Below are 25,118 nucleotides of genomic sequence, written 5' to 3'. Positions count from 1 at the left end.
ATCTCAAAACAACACTAATAGTACTGCTAAAAGCTGCACTTAAGAAGTTATGAATCACTGATTTCTGTACCTCATGCTGTAGTGAATCTGTTTGCCGAGCGTCCAGTGTGTCATGCAAAATGAGCCGTAGGTGTTAATGTAGTCTGAACCAGTGTTTACTGTTATGATTAATAGTGTGAAGTGAATCATTATCATAGCTATAGGTATGATGAAAAAAAAAAACAAATTCTAGCTGTTTCAAATGAAACTGCGAATTTAGTAAGGAGTTAGTTGCAAAAATTACTGTCAACATTTGAAGGTTTCAGCACTGTCTGTGATCAACTACTAGTAACTATGGAACCCAGTAGAGTTTTTGACCGCTAAAAGCACAGGCATCGGTAAAATGGTACCACAAAGACATAAATAACGCAGTTTTCAAAAGAATGGAGGCTTCCTGTCATCTTAAACCTGCATTTTGTCCTTGCACTACAAACACTTTGTGGTCATTAATGCGATTCCAGTTTACCTTGAAGGCCAGGCAGACCTTACGGGCCACCAGTTTTTCCATGGCGGTCAGCATGACGGGGTAACGGATCTCCTTCCCCTCACTGTCCCTCTCGACCTTCCCATCCAGAGCTGGAGACTTCCTGGCCTCAGCGTGGGCATAGTCTGGGCCCACTGTGTAAACCTGACATGTCCAGAAACAGGCCACAGGAAATGTTTCATTTACTTAACTTCTACCAGAATGAGCCACTGCAGTCAAAATCAATTCAGCAGGACATAAACATCAACAGTACCTTGACATCAGTACCATCTGTTGGCATGAACTCCTCGTAGATGTAGGACCCAGTCTTTCGAACACTGCTCTCTGGAGAGTACACACTGCTACGACTCCCTATCTACAGCAAAGAGACAAAGACAGACATGTGGTGACACAAAACCTTCAACATACTGAGAACATTACCATAATAATCAATGAATGTGAAAATGTGTGAACTTTGTGAATAATACTTTTCCTGTATAGTTATATTTCACTGCGGTGTTTGTTCCTGCTTTTCATGGGAGACAGTTACCTTTCTGAAGAGTCTTTGACTGCCTCCTCCAGCAGATGTCGGGTAATAGATGTAGACGTTGTGGTCCTCTGCACACACGGGTTTCTCCACAAAGGGTTTAGGGAACACCTCCCCATTCACCTCGACATGGTCCTCCCCCTCCACCAGGTTACACTCTGCACAGGGCAAAAATTAGCTCTTAAATTCAGCTAACCAGAAAAACTTTATACACATCTGAGGACAGCTGTGGCTCGAGTGGTTTAATTCCTGAACCATGCTGAAGCGTCCTTGGGCTAGACACTGGAACAGAAGTTGCTCTTAATGGCAGCTTTTACAATTGTTTTGTGAATTTGTGAACGTGAAGCACTGTAAATATATATGAAGAACTCAACTCAAGTTTTTATTTCTTATGTTTCAGACTGAACAGTATTAAAACATTTGTGTTTCCCTTAGGTTTATGGCTTTTTGGAGTGAGGGGGTGATGCAGATGGACACTGAGGGGGGATGTGTGTGTTCGTGCCCATTTGCGGGACTCCCCCTTATATGTAGGTAGGGGAAACACTGCATTATTAGGGTTAGGGACATTTTTGACAAACATAATGAATACCTTCAGGATTGTCGGGGTCTCGGTTTAACACAGCATAGCGAGGTAGGTCAATACCCTCTTCTTGTAGGATCCGGTACACTTCCCTCCTGACAAGGAATAAAATACTGTTATAGTCTCCAAGAACAAAAGCCATAGAGAATATATCCAAATCTGTGCAACTGTAGTGTGAGTGTGTGTGTGTGTGTGTGTGTGTGTGTGTGTGAGAGAGAGAGACCTGACTAGTTACATGTAAATATGCTGAATGAGGCAAGTGAAAAAGGAAATTATGCAATTTTCATTGTTATAACATGATTGCCTGATCCTAGATGGAAAAAACAAAACAAAAAAACAAGTGCGAACAAGTTGGATTTATGAAAGAATTTGGCAGCTGCAACTTGTTTTTTGCCGGAGTGAGATACATTGAACTTAGTGTTTGCTGTGTGTGAGCAGCGTGGCAGTTAGAGGTGCAAATATTTAATTTGTTCTCAAGTTTATATGACACAGAAACATGCTATATAATGATGTCTATGCATTGTTTCTCGTTTTGGTGGATATTCTAAATCATTTAGCTTGAAAGAAACAGAACCAGAGAACGACAAGTTTTTCAGTTTGATACCCCTCCACCTTGCGTGTATTTGACTGCTCAGACTGTACCTGTCCTGAATGAAATACTGCATGTTGAGATCGTTGATGAGCAGTGGATTCCTGAGCTTGGCATATTCTACAGCTTTGTCCAGAGGGAAACCTGAATAACACAAAGTGTTATTAATCCATACAGTATGTGCACCAATTCAAGCTCAAACATCATTTACTAATAAGTAAGGATGATTGTCACGTTAGTAAATTTTAGTTTTGATACCCAACAGTGTCTAAGGAACATTATTCCTGGTCCTTGGATTAGGACTTACTGAGAATAACAAAACATATTTATTATTAATACACGTTTTAAATATCGTGTAGCCACAGGTGAAACACAACCACTCTGACAGCCAATGTGTTTCATATTTTGGCCTTAGCAGCAGCAGTTTGTTTGGACTATTATGAACCAGAAAAACTACACTACTTATTGTGTGGTTATCACCAAGGCCATTGTTGTCAATATTTTCTGTTTCTGAGCACAAGAGACATGTATGTACATAATGTTTCAGGCAAATATTAGCTTTTACCTCCACGTAATCAAAATGATAACAACACGGGACTCATAAATTCCCATGTCCTTAGCAACAACACAGAATTGAATTAAATCAAACAATGGAAAAAGGCCCATGTGATAGACTAATCTGACTCAAACACACACACACAGATGCACTTGGGTCAGAGGGAAACTACTGTAGTAGCTTATAAATATGTGTGTGTATATATATATATATATATATATATATATTATATACATAAGTACGGATGATTTGGCTTTATTTGGTTGCTAAACATCACCTTAATACAGTAATCAAAATATAGGATTTGGGTTTTTATTGTTTAAATGAATATGTGTGTGGCACATGTGTTCATGATGTCAGTGGACATATATACATTTGATAGGTGTATTGATCGGATCCGTCTTGGAAGGACTTTATGAACCACACATGGCAGCCTGAGGGATAAAAATTCCTTACAGTCCTTAAATGGATATTTTCAGTCCCACAGTACTCTTTGTTGCCTATTAAGTCATCCCCATAAACTGGTACTGGTTGCTGTCATTCTGACACTAACTTAAGCACTTGTATTTCTCAAGAGACAGAACATTTATTTCACATGACAGATTTATATGTTGCTGAAGACGGAAATGCAATATAATTACAGCTGAACAACTAGTCTGACAATAAACCGGTCCCTACAAGGTGGAAGCATCTTACACGTTACATTCTTCCCGCAACTCAAACTAGACCAGACTTTTGTTCAAAGAAAAGGTTAAGAAGCAATTTAATTGCACAACTTTTTCATACTGATCATCCAAGTGATTTCTTTATTTATAGAAAAGATTATTTAAAGCACCAGGTAGAGATTTATGTGGAAGGTAACTCCACATACATGCTGTAGGTCAACAATTCTCTCTGCATTAAAATACCGAGTCACTTTCCCCACAGGATGCTCTTTACAATTGAAAATGTTACCTTTGGAGTGGAAGGAGATGAGGCAGTCGCACAGGGGCCATTTCTCCACTGGTTGCTCCAGGATTACCTCCTCGGGAAAGATGACCACATCAATGTAGTCAAACTTACAAAGGCGCTCCAAGATCTGAGTCATGGGCTTGGATTTGGACTTCTTCATCATGGCACATATGCCAACCACGATCTGTCGCTCTGCCAGCTGGTGGGGACGACAGGGAGGAAGAGAGCAGACAAGGTGAAGACAAAGATGGATGACAAGAGTCATTAACAACTGACAACAAAGTGGTGGGACAAAGTGGTGTCGTCGTATATTTACCACTATTAAGTTTCAGTTGATTCCTCCGCTGCCATTTTAGACTTAACATATATGGGTTGGGAGCAATGAAAACAGCTTTTGAAATATGTATCTATTTTCAATATTCGAACAAACTATTGTATGTTTGCACATTCAAGGGATGCAGAGCAACATTGTCGTTCATTTGGAGTTGTGTTTCTGGCCACTTTTCTTTGGCTTTTTAACTACTAAATGCTCCAGTCTGTTTACCACTAGTCACTAACTAGCAGTTGAAAGGTTCAAAGCTCTGTAGAGTGTAGAGCTGATGCTATTCCTGTGAGTCATTAGTAAATGGGACTTATTATGCTCATTTCCTGTTCTGTATCTGTATTCTGGCACAATAGACTAGCTGATTCAAGTTTTAAAGAATCTTTATTTATCTCATACTGCCTGTATGCAGCCCCTCAGTTCTGCCTCTTTATAAAGCGCCTATAACTAAAAGCCCATGAAGGCTTCTTGTCAAACCTATCTGTACATGTCGGAGCCAAAAACTGACATGTTACTTATTTTATGCTGGACTATATTTAATGCTTACAATACTACTAGGCCACATGTTTTGTGAGAAGCTGTTCTTACATTCACAGAGTACACTGTACTTTGGGGTAGTGAGCGTGTTGTGCCTGGAGCTGGGATTACTTTTAAATACATTTACCTCATTATTCAACTTGGCCACATTTAATGTGAACATCCAAAATTGTACATATGCCATAAAATAATGAAACACATAATTGGTCCACTTTAATTACAGTTGTCAACTGTTGACTGACAACAATAAGATCATTCAGCAAAGATGGCTCAAGTCTGAGGTTGGGGAAGTCCAGCTCAGACTGCAGCTTAAAGTCTAATACTGTAGAACTAAACCTGACAAATCCAGGACCACTGTGCAGGAGATAAACCATTCTGTTTTAGGTAACATAGGGACTCTTCCTCAGGCCAAACTCCTCATCCGGCCAGGTACTAAAAATAGAAGTTTTCATCTTTCATCAACTTGGTTCCATGGGTAATGAGCTCTATGGTCTCACAAGGCCACTGGCATGGTAATGGTTCATTATCAGATCATTAAGTCAGTAATTACTCTTTCAGAAACCTGAAAATATCATCCATTCTGGCAACATTATGAAAGCCTCACGAATGCATGAACTGTTACAAAAAAGGAAGATATACTTTGTTGGCAAAGAAACTTTATGACATTCATGGCCATGACACAGGATTTATTTTCAATTATCAAATACGATGCAGATTGTCTCAAGATATTTTATGGAACCGATAGCCCAAAGCATAGATGATTACTGATTCATTTATTGGATAATAACGTATTTCTGGTCATTAATGAGAAGTTGTTACTAGAGTTGTTGTTTCCTGTTAAAAAAGAAATGCCTGAAGCTGTGTGTGTATATTTTAATCTATTTATTTTTCCACTATCCACTTCCAAACAAAGAGTTCCTCTTTAGAGGAGCAACACTGTTTACTTCCTGTTCTGTTCCAAAATTATAAATGCTTTTTTTTTTTTTTTTTCCATTGTTCGCATACAGTCACTGAAAAAGTATGCTAAATAAATGCTTTGTAGAGATTTTAATTCATAGGTTCTTAACATTTATAGCCCAACGAGTGTTTTTCTGAAAGTTTGTCTCACCTTTTCGACATTTGAATGCAAGTGTGAGGTTTTTGCAAAATTTTACCATTTGGCATATTATATCAACGAAAAGCATCTTTCCACAGCTAAACACGATGGATGCGATGGACTTTATTTCAATGAAAAATATGCACAGTAGGGATGGGCGATATGGACTAAAAATTTTATCCCGATAATTTCTGGTATTTATCACAGTAACGATAAAAATGACGATAAATAAACACCAATTCAGCCTAATCTTTTTGACTATAATGCATCGGCAAGTTTTATCTGAGTTGGGTTTTTTGTTTTACCGGACTCTTTGGATGAAGTCGCCCATTCAAAAAATTCCTAGGAACCTTTTGCAAGCACTAGTTTCTCGTAGGACCGTCCGGAGTGGTAAGCAAAAATGCAAATATTTCATTTATTTATATAATTGAAAAATCAATTCAAGCGTTAAGGGGTTAAAACCAAACCAGATAATGGAGCGGCGTATCTGCTCCGCCTTCTGCCATTGTCAATTTGTCAATATTCCACACGTGTTGGGTTGCGAGTGAGTCGCGCACATATATACGTCATCTATTGGAATTTATCGTTTTTATCGCGGGATGACATATTCTTACCGTGGGGAATGTTTTTGACGATATATCGTAAACGATGAAATATTGCACATCCCTAATGCACAGTCATTAGTGTTCCTGTCTGAATTTTGCTACCAATTACACAGGCGATGTTTGTCATTTAAAACATAATGTTGCAAGTGAAGTTTGCTGTGAAATTGGTGAAGTATAAGACTGTGAAGAAATACAATTGGAGACGCCCACACGCCCTAAAAGTTGCCTAATTGTTGTCAACATCATTTTTTTCTCTCCTCAAGCTACCCAGAGCCACAGATAGAAAGATAGATAAATCTCGTCTCCTGCCACTGACGGTCATTCACAAGCCATATTTTTTTTTTTAATAATGTCTCATTGTGTCCATCAGAAGTGGTGGGATTTTGTCTGTCTTTAGCTACACAATCTATGTACAACTATCTACTGAACTGAACACCTGTCACTTACCGACTCATCGTCATCATCCTCCATTTCCTCTTCTCGATACATCTCGTTCTTCATGCCTGCCTCCATTTGCCCCATGTCGTGTTCGTCATCTTCACAGCCAACCACAAAGCGAGGAACGACAGCGTGACTGCGCCCCTGTTCTTCCTTTGGTTTTGGTCCAGTAAGGGGCTTGGACATCACAAACCCCAGAGTAACATGGCTGCTTCAGGTGGTCCCTCGCCGCAGGGGTTTCAGGTGGCACCGATGGCGGTCACGCAGGGAAAAAAAAACCTTCAGCCGTGTTGCACCGTGGCTGGATGACTGACAACTTAGAGCCTGGAGATAAAGTGAAGGGTCTGGTGGCGTTTCTGCGCAGACAGATAACAGCTCTGGTACAGTCAGTGCATGTATAATATGTGCTGAGGTAGAAAGAGCAGATCAGTGGATGTCTTGAGAGGTAGAAAAGAAGGAGTGGACTCCACGTGTATTGAGGTAGAAAGTCCTGGTTGTAAAACTCCCTGGGTCAGGACAAAGGAGATTTAGGAGAAAACATGTCCAAGCCTTCTTCATACTGGAAACCCCATTGTCAACATTTGCACACCATTTTTGTTTTTCCTGCAGAAAAAAATGGTAGAAAAAAAGAAACAGGTTGAACAACTGGTTTAAACCTGTTCCTTTAGGTGAAGATTTGAGAAAGAGTAAACATGATAGTTAAACAGCATTGGCAGGTGATAAGGATCAAGGATCTGTAAAACCTCAGGCCTGTAATATCACCTACACAATAGATAAATAAACTTTACAGATTCCCAAAGAAAGAAACTCACTCATTGCAACACTAAAGTCAAGACAAATGTTTTTTCTGTTAGCATTTTGTCTAGAAAGTAGTCCTGCCTTGTTGACTACTGAAATATTTGACAATATCTGCAGTTTATTTCCTAATCCTTTACTAATTCACCGTCAAATAGCATTCATAGGTATTTTGAATTAAAATATACTGACTAAACACAGACACAACTAAATACCTGCTATTAAACGCAATCAGGGGAGCAGTAATTTAATCATGTCCTGCAACTTGTGCTATATTATTTAAATTTTAAGTATTTGTAAGAACACCAGTTAATTAGTAAAAAAAAAAAAAGAATATAAAAAATACACATTTATCAAGTGTCTTAGAGCAGCCTTTGGATATAAATCAGAAGAGATAAGTTCAGAAATAGTCCAGTGGTTCTTCATGTTCAGATCAAAGTCACTCACTACACGCAAACACACACAGTTTTATTGCACACAGCTGAATCATTTACTCCATGTGTCCCTATTTCAGGCTCATTAATTTTCTGAAGAGCCCATGGTATTGTTTGTTGTTGTCGAAAACAACAGCACCTGAACTGGAACCAGACTGTCCCTCTTCGGTGTCATCTATGTATTTAAGGTCCTTCTCGTTACCGATGTTAGAATTTCACTTTTTAGACAGTCACTGATAAAACTCTTGTGTCATCTTACTTCAACTTTGCAGCTAACGTAACCGAATCTGTAACTATTCCTACACTTAACCTCCGTCTGCTCGATGCAAATTAACAGGGCTCGAAATATAAATAAATCTGCTTATTCCCTATTTATTTTCTCAAGGAATCATTCATTCATTTTTGTCCTCTGGAGGGTCACAGGGGGGCTGGAGTCTATCCCAACTATCACTGGGCGAGAGGCGGGGTACACCCTGGACTCCCCAGTCTATTGCAGGGCTAACACAGAGAGACAGACAACCATTCACACTAACACCTATGGCCAGTTTAGAATCACCAATGAACCTAACCAGCATGTCTTTGAACAGTGGGAGAAACCTAAAGTACCCGGAGAGAATCCATGTAGACACAGGGAGAAAAATGCAAACTCTACACAGAAAGGCCCAGTCGGCTGATGGATTCAAACCCAGAAAATGTCAGTTTACTACCATATAAAAGAAAGAAATGCAACTACAATTAACTAGTGGGAAGCTGAACCAATTCAACGTTTGGCATTTTTGCATGAAACATTACTTTACTGCTAATCTAAAATGGTGCAGGGTAAATGAATGTTTATGCTTCTGCATCAGATGTACAGCGTATTCTGACATGCAACTGCTCAAGACTGTAACTAAGCGCTGCGGTGACACAGACTGCTGCAGTCACGTTTGGTCCAACACACACTTCCTCGTCTACGTCCCTCAGAGTTCAGACAACACCGAAAACTGACCCTCCTTCTGCCTCCTACACACGTCTTCTCTATTTTTTTTTGTTGCAGTGATTTCAGTGTAAGCAACCATTGCTCAGCATTTATTGAAAACTCAAATGTGAGCTGCTCAGTTCAAATAACTATTGTTTGAAACACAAACCAACACAGCCCCCAACTTATCACAGAACAATGCCAAGCAACAGGACATGTTAGCATGAATTTAAACTGTTAAACCTCATTGCAGATATTACTATTATGTATTTATTTGAACATAATATTGTATCTCTGGATCCTTGCAAAAATAAAAAATAAAAAAAAATATATATATATATCACAAACCTGCTTCACACTGATGCAACAATGTAGCCGACTGCTGAATTTCTGCTTCTCACAATGATTTACACAAAGACATACTGGGAAGTGGAAGAAAGCAAGCTGCTGTTTATTGCCATCGTCTCTGCTGTGCTTTCCAGGTCCAACTCACTGCAGCATTATCTGGTTTTATGTGCAGTCCATTTATTAATTGAGAAGTATTTTGATCATTTTGCTTACAGTTTAGTATACAATATACAGTTTAAATAAAGCTACCACTCCTAATACAGCACATATTTCAAGAAAGAAATATTTACACAGCACTGAACGCAGACAAGCAGCAAGCAAAAGTAAAACCCATAGACTGAAAAAAGAAAGAAACGTGTAACGGTGTTACTACAGAACACGAACTTCTACTTCTTCTTATACAATTACTATCCCAGAATTGTCTAGTTAGGAGAAGACTGAGGCAAAAATAAACCAACCATTTTGTCCTGTACAATTTCCAAAACAGAGAAATGATAATGTAAGTGCACACTTAGATGGAGGACGCATATCACACAAGTCCAAAGTGAAACCATTTGTTTAACTGTAACGTTTGCAGGCTTTCATATAATGGGTGTGTGTGCGTGTGTGTGTGTGTGTGTGTGTGTGGTCACTGCTTATCTTTTATGTTATCCGATACCATGCAATAAAATAACAAAGCTGTATCACTGAGCCGAAGCTAAAGAGCAATGTGCAACATGAATGCAAGCTGGAAGAAGCAGCTCACTAATGTATGTGACTGTATGTCGGCAAACACTACACACAGCCAAATCCAGTTCATGTGTCTCTCATCTGTATAAACAACACCGCCATGCTGACCCCTTCACCCATGACAAACAGCTGACTCGAGGGGAAAAGCCTCCTGAAACAGACGGACAGATCATATCACCTCTCGGTGCTGCCTCGCAAGGCCAACTGTGCGCTCCCCGGAGTCTCTGAATGACTGCGGGAAGTTATTTAAAGTCACTTCCACTCACCTACATTGCACATTATTTCTGTTTAATGTTCTGACTGCTAAAGAACAGACATGGCCTTATTTCTGGCTGACAGTCCAGGACATACCTCCGCTGAATCTCCCATGTGACCCTGCCTAACCTTGGTACCCAGAAATAATCATGTCCTCTTCTGCAAGACTGGAACTGAGGGGGCGTGGAGCCAATGGTTGGGTGTTTTTCTGGCCAGGGACCCGCTACACAACCCAAAGATAACTCATCATTATTAACGTCCGAGGCGATGACAGGCCGCAGTAAACTAAGTGGAAGCCCTTCTTGCTGGCCCGGGGTCGAAGAAAACCAACAGAGATAAACTCGTGAACAAATACCAATAGCTGGTCTGAGTCGGTTTCACTAATCCTTGGTTTAGCCTTTACTACAGCAAGGACATGACATTTAATATGCAGCCAGAAATGGCAAGGAGCCACTGCTCGTAGGTTTGTTTTAAGGGGAACAACAAACACATAACACCACTGCTATTATATTGTTTCCAAGTTTTGGAAATAATATAATAGCAGTGGATTGGATTTCGCCATTGTGCCTACCACCAACTGTATATAAGACCACTGTTAGTTGATGAACGTCTACAGTCTGCCCAATGAGTGCAGAAAGCTGGAGAAAAGATATACGCCAACAAACTATTTAGTTGCTTGTTTATGTTGCATGTTAAATTGTTATAGTGTGTTATTAATAAGAAACTAGTGTAGGACATGTATAAACTTGGGGTAAACACATTCTATAACCGCAACATGGAAAATAAGTGAAGCAGCTTGCCAGAGTAACTAATAGAGTACTAACTCTAAATTCCAATTCCTGTGAAGAAATGCATTTCCTTGAGTTGGCGGGCAAATATAACCATAAACGATATGCAATTAGGAAGACCAAAGAAAGCCACAGATCAAACATGCGGTAAAATCCACCCACCCAAACAAATAATTTTCTCCAGATCTACACCCAATCACACTGTTTCTCAGAGGAACATATATAAACATGATAATAACACTCCTCTGAAGTTGGTTTTAATTAAATAAACTTTTATTTCAAGCTAATATTATTCCGTTGAGTTTAGCTCTGATGCCTCACATCAAGAAGGTTCTGGGTTCGATTCTATCTGGGGCCTTTCTGTGAGGAGTTTGCATGTTCTCCCTGTGTCGGCGTGGGTTCTCTCTGGGTACTCCGGCTTCCTCTCACTGTCCAAAGACATGCTTGTTAGGTTCATTGGTGATTCTAAATTGGCTGTAGGTGTGCATGTGAGTGTGAATGGTTGTCTGTCTCTCTGTGTTAGCCCTGTGATGGCGACCTGTCCAGGGTGAACCCCGCCTTTCACCCAATGACAGCTGGGACAGGCTCCACCCTATAACCTTTAAAAAAGCAGTTCAGGGGCTGCCAGAGAGCTGCTGTGGTTGGTGCATGGACTCTTTAACAGGTTAGGACATTATCTTGAGAACAGAATTACCGTCAGTAAAACCTTTGGAATTACTATTTTCTCAAACTGGATATTGGTCTACTAATCCAAACAGCATCATGTTTTTATCCATAAAATCACATGGAGTACCAGGTCCGTCTGTCTATCTATCTGCATACCAGTCATATGGTTCCCTTTGAAATATAAAACCCTCCATCACCCATGAATAAATTAGAAGGCTGATTAAAAACATCTCCAGCTGTCACCTGTGGGTGACCGTCCAGGTCTGAGTCACTCCGTCATCAAAAAAAGAGCTAGCAATCTACAACACAACTCCAATAAATTCATTTTAACCTTTGAAACTGCATGCCACAGTTTGCCTCTGTCGGGGGCAGCTCCTTAGCTCACATTCACTATCACTATTTCCCTGATAAGATACATTAGGAGACACACAGAAACACTTTGTGTAACTGTTTATTTGTCACTCATGAACTATGCTATTTAGTAGGTGGATCTAATAATTGTTTCTAAGAGAGGGAAAGAGGCACTTGATGACAATCAGTGTTACTGCTCTTGACATTGCCAGAAAAAAAGTTCAATTGACAACTAGCTCGCTGGGATTCCTTATTTAATAGAGTAAGGATGAACAAATGAGAACCTTGTTATCTAAAGACAGTTTGCGTCTCAATCATTAAAGTTGTTAGTTAGACCCTGCAGCTACCCTACTGGCAACGTCGGAGGTGCGTCAGGCAGAAGCCAACTGCAGGTAGCCCTTCCTTGTGCTTACATCTAGTTATACTGGAATGTGACTAATGTGAACAGGGCAGTTGGAAAGAAAGGAGGACGGTCAGGAAAGACTGACTGACGGAAGGAAAGACTGTGTGGATGGGCTAGTCACCCACTCCACAGGTCCTCTGCAACATGGTGGGGGACACCCAATCTTAGCAGGTCAGACAAGCAGGAAACAAAGCCTGGTTGAGCGCCACAGTGCTACTGATGCCAACACTGCAGATGGCCAGGGGGAAGAAGAGCACGAGGAGACCCCTAGCAGTGAACCCACGACACAAGCAAGAAGGGAGAAACCAATATGGCGACCCAAAGTCAAGTGGCCTAAAGCTAGTGACAAAGAGGCATGGAGAAGTTTCACTGTCTCTTGGGAGGGAGGAATGGAGGCTTGGAGGAATGGAGCTTATGAAACGAAAAAGGAGAAATACACTGAACTGAGTGTCGAGAGGCGGGATGGTCGACTGTCATCTGTCCTGTGGAGGTTGGCTGCAGGGGTTTCATCGGAACATCCATCCAGCACCTCCTGAGGAATGGGGGAGTGAGCGGGTCAAAGCTGAAGAAGGCAATCAATAACTTGGGAGAAGAGGCAGAGAAAGCAAGCTTCTGGCTGTGGCTGAGAAGGAAGGACATGTCGTAGGGAAAGCATGGTTTCTAGGGGTAGCTCTAGATGGCGGTAGGGTTGCTCCACCACTGTGAGATGAAGTGTGATTAATGGAGCGAAACATCAATGAAGGGTGGCTCCCAGCTGAAAACCCTGCAGCTACCCTACTGACACCACCGGAGGTGTGTCAGGCGGAAATGCCCTGCAGGCAGCCCTTACCTGTGCTTACATCTAGTTATACTGGAATGTGACTACTATAGATGTAAACACTATTGCGCTTACATCTATAACTGACCCCAGAAAGGAGGAACTAATGTGTCATTACACAATGTTTCATTCACTGTGATGGTACAAAAGCTTCCAAGTAAACTACTTTCGTTTATTTGGTGTAGTCTTTACATTTTATACAGTTTCTTCAATATTCAGATTATGCTTACTATTGTTTAGTTTTTGCTAAGGGTTTTCATTCATTTATGAAGTATTCGTTACTGTCTCTATTGAAGCTTTTCTAGTCCTCTGTGATATATTTTACATTCACTCAGTTTTCCCACACACACAGTCTCACTCATTTTGCAGGGTCTCTGATTCAGATAACAGCTAAATCCGCTTTTACTCTTCGGTACATACTGTTCACTCTCTCTGTCTCAGGACCAAACCCTACAGGTGTCCCGCAGCCTGTTTCCAACCTCAACCTGCGTCTGAAATCACCATCAAGCACCATGCACGTATCACATGGAGGTGCAACAGGAAAACGCGTCTCAAAACGCACATTAATAAATCAGTGCGTCGCTGTACTCACCACGCAGTATTACCGATAGGCACGTTTAAGTTACAAAATCTTAAAAAGCTGTCCGGTTTTCGTCCATTTCCACCGATAAAACAGCAAAATCCAACTTCTCCCCCGACCACAGGACTCACAGCTGCCCCGCCGTGACGAGAACACACAAAGCGACTCAACTAGCGAGACTTACCGGCGGAAAACAACTGGAAGTCGGTCAGCTGGTCACTTCCTTGTTTCCACTGACTGAACTGTCCTAGAGGGAAGAGGCCGCTACCTCGGTATTTTTTTTTTAAAACTCACAGCTAAGTTGTGAGCCACCCGTTAAAGTTCACGTCCGGTCACGGTGGTGTGTTAGCTGATGTTGCTGCCGCCGCTAGCTTCCTTCCTTTTCTTGTTCTTTTTTTTTTTTTTTTTTTTTTTTTTTTTTAAACATAAAGTTTTGTTTTTGGAAGGCCGAGTCATCACTGCCACCTAGCGGCCACAATTGTGTATTACACAATCGACTCATGCTTAAAAACTGTAATATAATTTTTAATGATTAAAAACTGTAATATAATTTTTAATGTAATGTATAATAATGAGGCTTTGACCACACTTCATATCTTAAATGAAATAAAACACCCCAATAATACCTACAAATACCTGCACCCACAGGTCATTTGTCCCTACAGCATTCAGTATTCATTCATTCATTCATTCATCTTCTGTACCTGCTTATTCCAGTTAAGGGTCACAGGGGTCTGCTGGAGCCTATCCCAGCTGTCATCGGGCGAGAGGCGGGGGTACACCTGGCGACCTGTACACCCTGGACAGGTCTCCAGTTTATCGCAGGGCCAACACAGAGAGACAGACAACCATTCACACTCACACGCACACCTAAGGCCAATTTAGAATCACCGATTAACTTAATGAGCATGTCTTTGGATGGTGGGAGGAAGAGTACCCGGAGGGAACCCACACAGACACAGGGAGAACATGCAAACTCCACACAGAAAGGCCCAGTCGGCCCATGGATTCAAACCCGGGACCTTCTCGCTGTGAGGCATCAGTGCTAACCACTTTTCCACTGTGCCGCCGCATTCAGTATTCATGATATCCATAATATTACTGGTACTTTTTCAGCTTCCACCTCTTCAACGTTCTGTGTTTATTTTCTAAATTAACTTTACTTTCCTAACTTTTGTTGGTTTTCATCTAACTTTCATTACTTAAGCTGGCTGTACATTATTCTTGTACATTTAATATATTCTGTTTTCTATTTTTTTTTAACCAATTTCTATTTTCTATCTAACTTTTATTTTGCACTGTCTTGCCTTGTATCACCTAAATTTCCCATGGCAATCAGTGAAGTCCAATTTTATCTTATCTTATAAAAGCAATTATTACAATAACAGACACATTGTAGGAATCAGTTTTATCAGGTTGCATATTGCTCTCTTACTTAAATAGTAATATATAATACAGTAGGTACAAAAAAAGAGAAATAGAACAACAAGGGGAATACACTATATATATACTTTATATCTACTGTATCTACTGTACCAGTCAAAAGTTTAGACAGCCTTTCCTTTTTGTCGTTTTCTGCATTGTAAATTACTACTGAAGACATATAAAACAAAAACTACGTTTTATATCTGAGATTCTTCATAGTAGCCACCTTTTGCTTTGATAGCAGCTCACTCACTTTTGGCATTCTCTAATACAGCTTCATGAAGTCGTCACCTGAAATGGTTTTCTAGTAGTCTTGAGGAGTTCTAAGATGTGTTGAGAACTAGTCGGCTGCTTTGCCTTCACTGTGCAGTCCCAAACCATCTCCAGATGATCACTCTCCTTGGTCAAACAGGCCTTACACAGTCTGGAGGTGTGTTTGGAGTCATTGCCCTGCTGAAAAACCAATAATGGTTCCACTGAGCTCAGACCAGATGGGATGTCATGTTGCTGTGGTGGCCATTGTGGTGTAGTGTGCCTTGAATATTGAATAGATCACCAACAGAGACACCAGCAAAGCACCACCACACCTCTGATCGAAACCATCTGCTCATGTTTTCTGTGTCTCACAGAACTCATCAGACCAAAGTACAGATTTCCTCTGTGGCTTCTTTGTAGCAGTGTGATCAGGAAGGTCTCCTCTGAAAGGTTGATGTTGAGCTGCCACTTGAACTCTGTGAACCCTTTAAATGGGCTCTGATCTTAGCTGCTGTTAATTTGCAGTTTCTGATGCCAGTTACTCTAATGAACTGATTCTCTGTAGCAGAGGTATCTGCTACCACAGTCTACTATGGCTATTCACTGTGGAGAGCTCTGTACCGACCCTACCTCTGCACAACACAAGAGAATACCAAGAGTGTACAAAGCCGTCACCAAAACTAAAAGGTGGCTACCTTGAAGAAACTAAAATATAAAACATATCCTGGTTTCTCCATTGTATTTATCTGTCTCGATAAAAAGGATCGTATATTAACTTTTTACAGCTCAAATGAGTTTTAAGGGTCTTCATTTGTGTTCCTCAGTGTCATACTAAGCGCAGAGAAGTTGTGCTGCAGAACTCTTTTGGTTATTCATGTTCAAGCTGCAGACTAAGGCACTTCCTACACAAGTTATGCACTGAAAATATATCTTTGGTGGAGCCTTTATGGCTAGACCATTCTCTCCAAACTACCGTGAATTTTAAGTCCTCAGCGTCTGAAACTCTGAGGACTTAATTCATCACAACTGTCTGTGTCTGTTCAGATGCATTTGCAGTATTAAGAGCGCAGCAAAACAAAATATCTTTTAAAATCTCTCAATTAATTGTATATTTCAGAGACATAAAGGCTTTATTTCATGAGGTGACTTTATTCAACTCACTCTGCTGCCTTCAGAACCACACACAGTCAGCTGACCTCACATAGATTTCCATAATCCCACAGTTCCCTTTGCTTCCCATTGAGTTGTTCCCAGCACCAGACCTGGCCTGGTCGCTGCCAGACAGCCTGGTGTGGCTGATGTGAGTCTGGCAACCTGTCAAGAAAATGTGGAGCGTCTCTGCCCCGTCGTGCAGCGGGATAAGAGAAGCCAGTCTGTGCTACGGCATAAGGAAGTAGTGTTCACTAAAAACCAGTAACCACCTCTCCCTCCTTCTCTCATCTTCTCTCCTTCACCACATACCCAGCATCCAAAAGTCACTTTATTTAAACACATGAGATTATGTAATGCATTTTGGGTAAAAAAAGAAATATACCTGAATGCACTCTGTCTTCAGTGAGTCAGTGAGTTCACTGTCACTGACGGGTCATCTTGGATTTTGAAAGCTGGCTCACAAACAAGCTTTTGTCCACGAAGTCACCTTCAGCAACAGAAACATAGAGGTTTGTTTAAAGTGTTCAAAAAAATTGTCAGCAGACAGATTACTATTGACACCTAATGAGAGAAGTAGTCAAGCATGTGACTTACTTAGGGTTAAAAAAAACAGGAAACCTTTACTCGTGTAGTTTCCGTGGATAAAAAGTGTGCACAGTCACAAATGACGGATAATGGGTTGAATGAGGTCTATGTCTTTACCTGCAATGCTCACTTTTTTCCCAGAGATTTCCTGGAAAGGGTGAACATTTTTTCTGTTTGTATGACTCATAAACTCTGCCAGGAAACTTTGATCGATCTTTGCACTTACATGTCTGCCTTCATTTAATTAATTCGGGAACATTAGAGAGGCAGAATAATGTGATTTAGACTTGTTACACTTGTGTTATATGATATTTGTGCTCTACTACATTTAAGAGAGTTTAGAAAAGTTTGTACATATGGTCAAATTATCAGTTTACATCAAATAGCTATGAAGAGATTATAATTTTAACGTCTGTGTTTTCAGTTCTCTTGAATGTTTGTATGTTAAGTATGGTATCTCATTCATTGTTATGCAGACGACGCTCAAATTTACCTGGCACAAGTCATGGCTATACTCCAAGTCAAAATGCATGCCATGAAACAGTCTGTACAAAGATTAAACTCAAATAGATTAGAGAAGGTCAAGGCAACAGATTATCACCAAGCAGACTGGGGGATAAGCTTTGTCAAGGTGATGATCTTGTTGTAATCCACTTATAATACATGCTTTGGAAAAAAAAAAAAAAGATTTCTGTGATCTTCTGCTTGTCTGTAAGCCCAATTTAACATGAGTCTTACATCTTTATAAGTTTCTTTTTCTTGTGTTTATGCGTGTAACAGTACAATTCTCTCAACTTTTTTGTGCACTATGATTCAGTCGAGAATGAAACCTTCCTAAAAAAGTTTGAGTAACATCGGGTGTCTGCAGCTATACTGTAATTATGTATAATGTAAGTACATTCTCTTTGCACATTACCAACACATTACCAACCTAAAAAAACACATTTGGTAAAGCAGCCTTTACAGCTACAAAGTAGCTTCTCTCTCTCACACACACACAAACACACACACCTGCGCTTTCCTCTATTCCTCAGTTCTTAGGATAGCATAGTGGCAAGAGATGCAGAGCAGAGCCAGGATTGGTTGAAAGGACACTTTATGACATTGGACGACCTTCATTTTCATATTGCATGACAGCAATCTTGAGTCAAAGGATGTGCATTTGGTGGCTGAGTGCTTGCAACAGTATCAGTATCATAATATGCATCATAATCTAACTCTGATCTGAGGTGCATACGGAAGCCTGGTGGAGTTGGTGCCATCTACTGACAAAAAAAAGATATCTCTTGTGTCACTGAATATTCATTCTCAATGGATGCACAGTTCAGGCTTAATGTTTCTCTATCTTTTGGTCCAGGGTTGACTTCCAGAGTAGATGCAATGCCACAATGCCCTGCTTGAAAATAGAGACTTAAAAATCCAGGTTATCCCAGGGAAATGTTCCACTTTCATTTTTCCAAATAATTGGAAAACTTCTTGTCAGGATTAAATTCTGTTCATTTGTGGTTCTGCACAGTGATGGTCATACAACCAAGAGAACAGAAGTGATCAAACCTGATCCAAATGCACTGCAAATAAACTGAAAGCACACACACAAAAACATTCATTGTATTCAAGAAGCCAAAAATACTCAACGTAATGAGCTTATTTTAAGCACCGGGAGGAATTCTGGGAAGATTTACGACTTTCTGGCATCTAGAGTTTGTTTATGTTTTTCCAACCTAATGCTGGACTCCAGGATGGTGTTGAGACACGACATGTGAAACCATGTAAGCTGTTGCTAAACAAACGCTGTCTACAATGTTCAATGATTTGACCTTAAAGGGGAATCATTAGGTCAGCCTGCTGGTCCATGCACTGAAGTGACACAGAAAGCCTCTGAATGGTAGTCTATTAATCCATCTATCTGTCTATCTATTCATCTGTTTGTCTGGCTAGTTGTCTAATAACCTATCTTTCTCCTTGTGTGCTGATTTACAGTGTCCAGGGAGTGGAAACAAGTTTTACTCTGTACACTGGGGAGGTGCTTCGTGTCCGGAGCTCTGATGTACAGACCACTGACATTTATAAAGTAATATATTTTAATATAGAATATTTGCAGTTGCAAATCAGGTGGTTGTGTAACTGCATGTGTGTAAATACATAGACATGGGACATTACAGTGATATATTTAGACTTATTCACAGCCACCATTTATAAAACCTGTAAGTTTAAATTTGTTTTTAAAGTATGCCTCCAATTCTATATAAGTGCTATCAAGTTATGGATAAAATCTATTTTTTATCTACAGCCATGCAGGTAGCACTGTGAGGATGTGAGGCTTTGAGCTAAACGCTAACACATCTTAGTTGGGTATTTCAGTTTGCTATCCAATATCCATTATTTATTACAGCTTATCCTCTGGAGGGTCGCAGGGGGCTGGAGGCTATCCCAGCTTTCATTGGGCGAGAGGTGGGGTACACCTTGGACAGGTTGTCAGTCTATCACAGGGCTAACACAAAGACAAACAATCATTCACACTCACATGCACACCTATGATCAATTTAGAATCACCAATGAACCAAACATGAAATCTCCACCCAGAAAGGCCCCAGCTGGCCGATAGGTTCAAAGACCCAGACCCTTCTTGCTGTGAGTTGTCAACGCTAACTACAACACCTTTTAGCTTGCTAATGTTGGCTTATTAGCATTAAACAAACATTTCTACAGACGAGGACATTATTTCTGCAAGTACTGAGACCCAAATGCTGGACACATGAAAAATCCTATGGACCCCTGGGTCACACTCATCATTTGAGTTATTTAGTTTGATGGTTTGTTAGACATAACCAACTCCATCATGGTCAAACTTCAGCCAACCAGATGCAAGTAGTTCCTCACAGTACACTGACTGGCCTGAAAAACTGACCATGTGCCTGTAAACTGAAGCCTGGAAGAATGCAATTGTCTCACAAGGTAAAAATAATTAAAATCCACAGTAATAAAGACAAACTGTTAATCGAAAGGTGGCACTTGTGGAAATGTCAGTGGATCATCAGTAGGATTCAACCTCTGTCCATCATCAAAGTCTGTAGAAACTTTTGTCTGAATCCAGTAGTTGATATCAGTCTAGATCAAAGTGGTAACTAACATGGCTGAAAATCTTAAACATGCTTTATCCTGTGATGTGACTATAGTAAGAGGGTAGCTGAAAAGTCAAATACCTTATGTGTGCAAACCCATGCAACAGCAGTCTTGTCATCACCATATGTTTTTGTGCATATACGTGTGTGTGTGTGACGTCTCTGTGCAAGTGTGAGTGTGCGCACAGTGTGTGTGTGTGAATAGAAAGTCCGTTGACTGAAACAGGCGCTTCAGCACATTTACCAAGCTTGAAATTTGTCACCCTCAAGAAAAAGCCTCAGTCTGGTTCCAGAAGACCTCGTCTGAAAACCTGTGTCAGCAATATTCCAGCTTGTTTCCAGCGTGCGGCCGCTCATATTTGGATCATTCGAGCCAGAGAGGAGAGAAAACACAAGCGCCTCTGTGTCGACCTCCCTGGTACACTCTGAGGGGTCTTTCAGACTGTGCAGCGCTTCTAGCTGCAACTGAAGTGTGCACTCGCCAAGACTGTAAATGAACTGAAACGCATCACTACAGGCAGCGTGTCAAACAGGACGCACAGATAAATTCACAAACACAGAGGGAACAGGTTTAGTTGAACATGACCCTCTAACTCATGTTAACCAGTGAAACTAATTTAACAAAGTCTTCATTTTTGTGAGAACAGAAGGGATATTCACGGTGGAACTGACACGCTATATTGTAAAACTGGTGTCCAGCAGGATATCACAGTCATTTAAAATGTAATATTACTGATTTTGTGAGTCAGCTCAACACTATATCCTTTCTCTTTACAACCCAGACTGTGAAAACACACTACCTGTCTGTTTCTAGAGACTCGCTGTGTGCCTTTAAATACAGTTAGCCTGAACACATAAAGCTGATACATTCAACATTTTAACAACCTCAGTGCATTTCAGGCCGATGACACCATAACACACTGGAAGGGGTTTTCTTACAGCCATAGACAAAGCACAAATGTGGTTCAGTTCCTCATCTTCCACGGGGCAGAATATGTCACTAGTCTGGATCAATACTGGAAATTTTAAATATGTTTAACATTGAATTGATTATGTTAACTGGGATAGTAGAAAGCCACGGTCTGAATGTAACCTGATGGAATGTCAACGAGTGAGCTGTTCTAACCTGAACGCTGCTATTGGGTCTTAGGGGATGAAATGTTGCTCACACCAACATAATAAAAGTAAAAAAATGGAAATATACATATATATATATATATATATATATATATATATATATATATATATAAACATTACCTTCTCAGTCCAACTCTTTACTCACCTTGGCATTCACTGACACAGACAGAGCTCGCCTTAAAAAAGCAGCTTTCAAGGATGCCAGAAAATATGAAGGACTCTAGGAAGACTTCCAGAACTGTTGAGGATACATCTCAGGCTACGCTAACCTAACAAGCATCAGTAAAAAATAACTCTATACAGCTCTCTTTACAGCCGAAAGTTAGAATACGTCCTGTGCCTTAGCAGTTATAACAGAAGTAAAGAAGGATGTGATGTAGGGAGGAGGTTGGGGTGGATGGATGGGTTGACAACATTGTCCGCTTGTTTATAATTGTAACAAAGGCCTGATAAGACCTTTTTGAATAAACAAGGCTCAGCTAACTAACAAACCCAACCCCTGATCTTTCCCTGAACCTGTCCCATAACCTTTGTATCTAAAGCATTTTATTTTATTGAGTTCTGAAAATTCAGAATTAGTTTCTCATCCATCCTTCAATTTGAACAGTGGTCAGTAACGATTAGATTAGGTTGTGTCATTACAACCCACCACATACGCAATAGAAGAACAGAATACATTAAGCTTAAGGAAGGCTGAAGGCTCATTTACATCCATGAAGTTGACGTGACAGTCAGTTCTGAAACATGCCTTATTTGTAATCAACGGAGCCAGATTCTCATAATGTTAGTTTTGTCATTTCTGATGAATAACTTTACTTGTTACAGAGAAATGTGACACAGACTTTGTTCCACAATGTATGAAACAAATTCTCAACTTTTAGTTGAGAGAGACAAATTCCTACTCACAAATCAAGACGAGCCTGCCTGGGAACACAGCAACAGAAAATATGAGTTTGTGGTTACTAGGGGGATTTTCCACGTAACAATGTACAGTACTGTTCTGACCGAACACACATTTCTCAAAACACTTTCAAGAGGTTTGCTTCTTGGTACTTATGATAGAATTTCTTAGTCACTAACTGCTTTTTATAACATTGTATGAACATGACGTGACAAATTAGAAACTGCCGTAAGTGCTGATGTGGAAAACAGTTCTTCTGCAGCTATGTAACTGTAAATGTGTTAAAGAACATTGATAAAAAAAACTATAAATAACACGTGTCACCAGGCAAACTTTCTCGGTGTAAAAAAAGCTTCAGCATAAACCTATAAAACGGGTATTTTGAGGCGTCCACATTTCTGTGCTGCTCTTTCAGATATGTGAACATATAGCAGCTGATAGACATGAATGATGGCAAGTAAACCTGATATTTCTATTTCATCTGTGTGCCTCTGCTGAGCAAACACAGAGTCTGTAAATGAGCCCAGAATTAGAGCAAATCAGCTGTTAATACATTCTCCTTTGAGGATGTTGATGGCAAGTGTGCGTCAGTGAGCGCAGGGAGCACACAGCCAGTATTTACACCTCTGAATAAAGTTTGGTGGGGGACGAATGGGAGCCACGCCCTTTCAACCTCAGGCCAACATTAGCATGTTTAACTTTACTGAACGTACACAGACACTGGCGGCAGACATAGTATATACAAGTTGTATTTTATTTTGGTTTTTTTAGATTCACGTGACAATTTACTTTCACATTTTATGTTTTAATCTCTGTGATATTGCATGTTTGCTTCAATTGTTTTTAGCAACTGTTTCTTGTGTTCTGTAAATCACCTTGGGTTGCATTTGGGAAAGAAAGGCAATATCATTTTCTGTAACCGCTTATCCTCTGGAGGGTCGCAGGGGGCTGGAGCCTATCCCAGCTGTCATTGGGTCAGAGGCGGGGTACACCCTGGACAGGTCGCCAGTCTATCGTAGGGCTAACACGGAGAGACAGACAACCATTCACACTCACATGCACATCTACAGCCAATTTAGAATCACCAGTTAACCTAACTAGCATGTCTTTGGACAGTGGGAGGAAGCTAGGAGAGAACCCACGCAGACACAGGGAGAACATACAAACTCCACACAGAAAGGCCCAGTCGGCCAACGGATTCGAACCCAGAACCTAGGTGATATACAGTATCATTCAATTTGCATTGCCTTTTACAGTTGTGTCCATATATATTTCTATATATTCAAATTACAGTTCCATAATGAAAATGGGCTTACGCTTTAATTTGAAGGTATTCACATCAAGATAGGAGGAAAACTGTTTTATGGACAGTTGTTGGACATTCCTTGATTATTTATTCTACAGTTAAGCAGATAAGTGAGATCAAGGTCAGTAGTTGGATTTCAAGTGGGGCCGAGACTCAAAATACAGCATGTGCTCCAAGGAGAAGTCAGTACAAGTGAAACAGGCCATCCTTAGGCTGCGATAAAACAAAACAAATCCGTCAGAGATAGCACTGTGAAGTTTGGCGTTATAAAAAGGGCTGAGTTTCACCAAAGACAACAGCTGTGGATGAGATTAGGGTCATTTCCATGGAAAAACAAGCAGGACACTTTTCGGTGGGGAGGCATATCACTATCCAAATCTGTCATGAAGAGAAGAATAAAGCAAGTAAAGTTCAGATCATTTCAGCATAACATGATTTAAAATGTGCACATTGGTGTATAATAGCAGTAGATAGTATTATCAGAATCTGTTTCACCACTACCATTAATGTGTTTGAAAGCACCTAAAACTTTTAACGTCTTGCATCTGTGGGCTAGAAGTGAAAGACGAGTTAATGAACCATTGGGCATTACACACTGTCAAATATGAAAACAATGGTGGTAACAAACGATAAATCAGATGTACTTTGCGTGTGTCAACCTGGATGCCTAAGTTTAATCAAAGGTGAGTTTGGATGTATTTCTTTTGGTTACACTTGTGCTGTCAAAGCAAACACATTTGTTATATGTTCAAATGTGTGTGGGATACTAAATCCATCCATCCTTCTAGCCAATATCTCTGTTTATCATGTAGAAGATTCTTTCCCAACTAGCACTGAGCAAGAGGCGGGATACACACTGGACAGGTGGCCAGTGGACATAAAGTCGCAAATAAACATCTGTCAGGTCATTATTCAGCAATCACGTCTACATCTGAAATGTTGTTTGTGAAAGATATTTTATATATAATATATTATCTTTATCTTTAATTGAAACTAACGTCTGCGCTGGAATCAGATTCTATGCCTCAGGTTTGACATTCAAGGCCGTTTGTATGACCTCACCAACTGGCAGGAGAGCACCACGTCTCTGTCCATCCCTCCCTCTTCCTCTCCCACCCTCCCTCTCTCTCTCTCTTTCCAACATCTAAATGTGTGGTGGAGTGTGAATAGAGCTTCTTTCTGCACTCCTACACAGGCAGGAGTGAGAGGCCCCTGGAGTCGCTGGCACTGGGAACGCTGCAGCATCAATGGTACGTTTACAACTCACCAGTGGAGACGTTAACGGGGAATATTGTGTGTGAAGAGGTTTCAGGGGACGCCTTAAGGCTTTTTCCTCTCTGATTGAGTGGCAGGTATTGATTCAGGTGCTCAGGAGTCCAACCAAAGGT

The 25,118-nt window shown here is 40.5% G+C and overlaps 1 protein-coding gene across 4 annotated transcripts in view; it reads right to left on the bottom strand.

Annotated features, from left to right (window-relative positions):
• ppip5k1b (diphosphoinositol pentakisphosphate kinase 1b) overlaps window positions 1-14,208 on the bottom strand; it is a 43,742-nt gene extending 29,534 nt beyond the window's left edge. For 3 of the 4 annotated variants that reach the window (XM_084554977.1, XM_084554979.1, XM_084554980.1), the window contains exons 1-8: window positions 14,032-14,208; window positions 6,733-7,326; window positions 3,729-3,924; window positions 2,272-2,362; window positions 1,639-1,724; window positions 1,053-1,207; window positions 777-878; window positions 506-667 (exon numbers count right to left, since the gene is read on the bottom strand). In XM_084554977.1, coding sequence (XP_084411103.1) covers window positions 506-667; window positions 777-878; window positions 1,053-1,207; window positions 1,639-1,724; window positions 2,272-2,362; window positions 3,729-3,924; window positions 6,733-6,909 — 969 coding nt within the window. In that variant the 5' untranslated portion in view covers window positions 6,910-7,326; window positions 14,032-14,208. Of the gene's footprint in view, window positions 1-505; window positions 668-776; window positions 879-1,052; window positions 1,208-1,638; window positions 1,725-2,271; window positions 2,363-3,728; window positions 3,925-6,732; window positions 7,327-13,859; window positions 13,932-14,031 lie in introns of those variants that run through there. The other variant, XM_084554978.1, reaches the window with a different exon arrangement.
• Between the last annotated feature and the right edge of the window lie 10,910 nt (window positions 14,209-25,118).

Source organism: Chelon labrosus (assembly GCF_963514085.1).
Source record: "Chelon labrosus genome assembly, chromosome: 11".
Lineage (NCBI taxonomy): Eukaryota > Metazoa > Chordata > Actinopteri > Mugiliformes > Mugilidae > Chelon > Chelon labrosus.
This window is presented reverse-complemented; position numbering and strand designations above follow the sequence as displayed.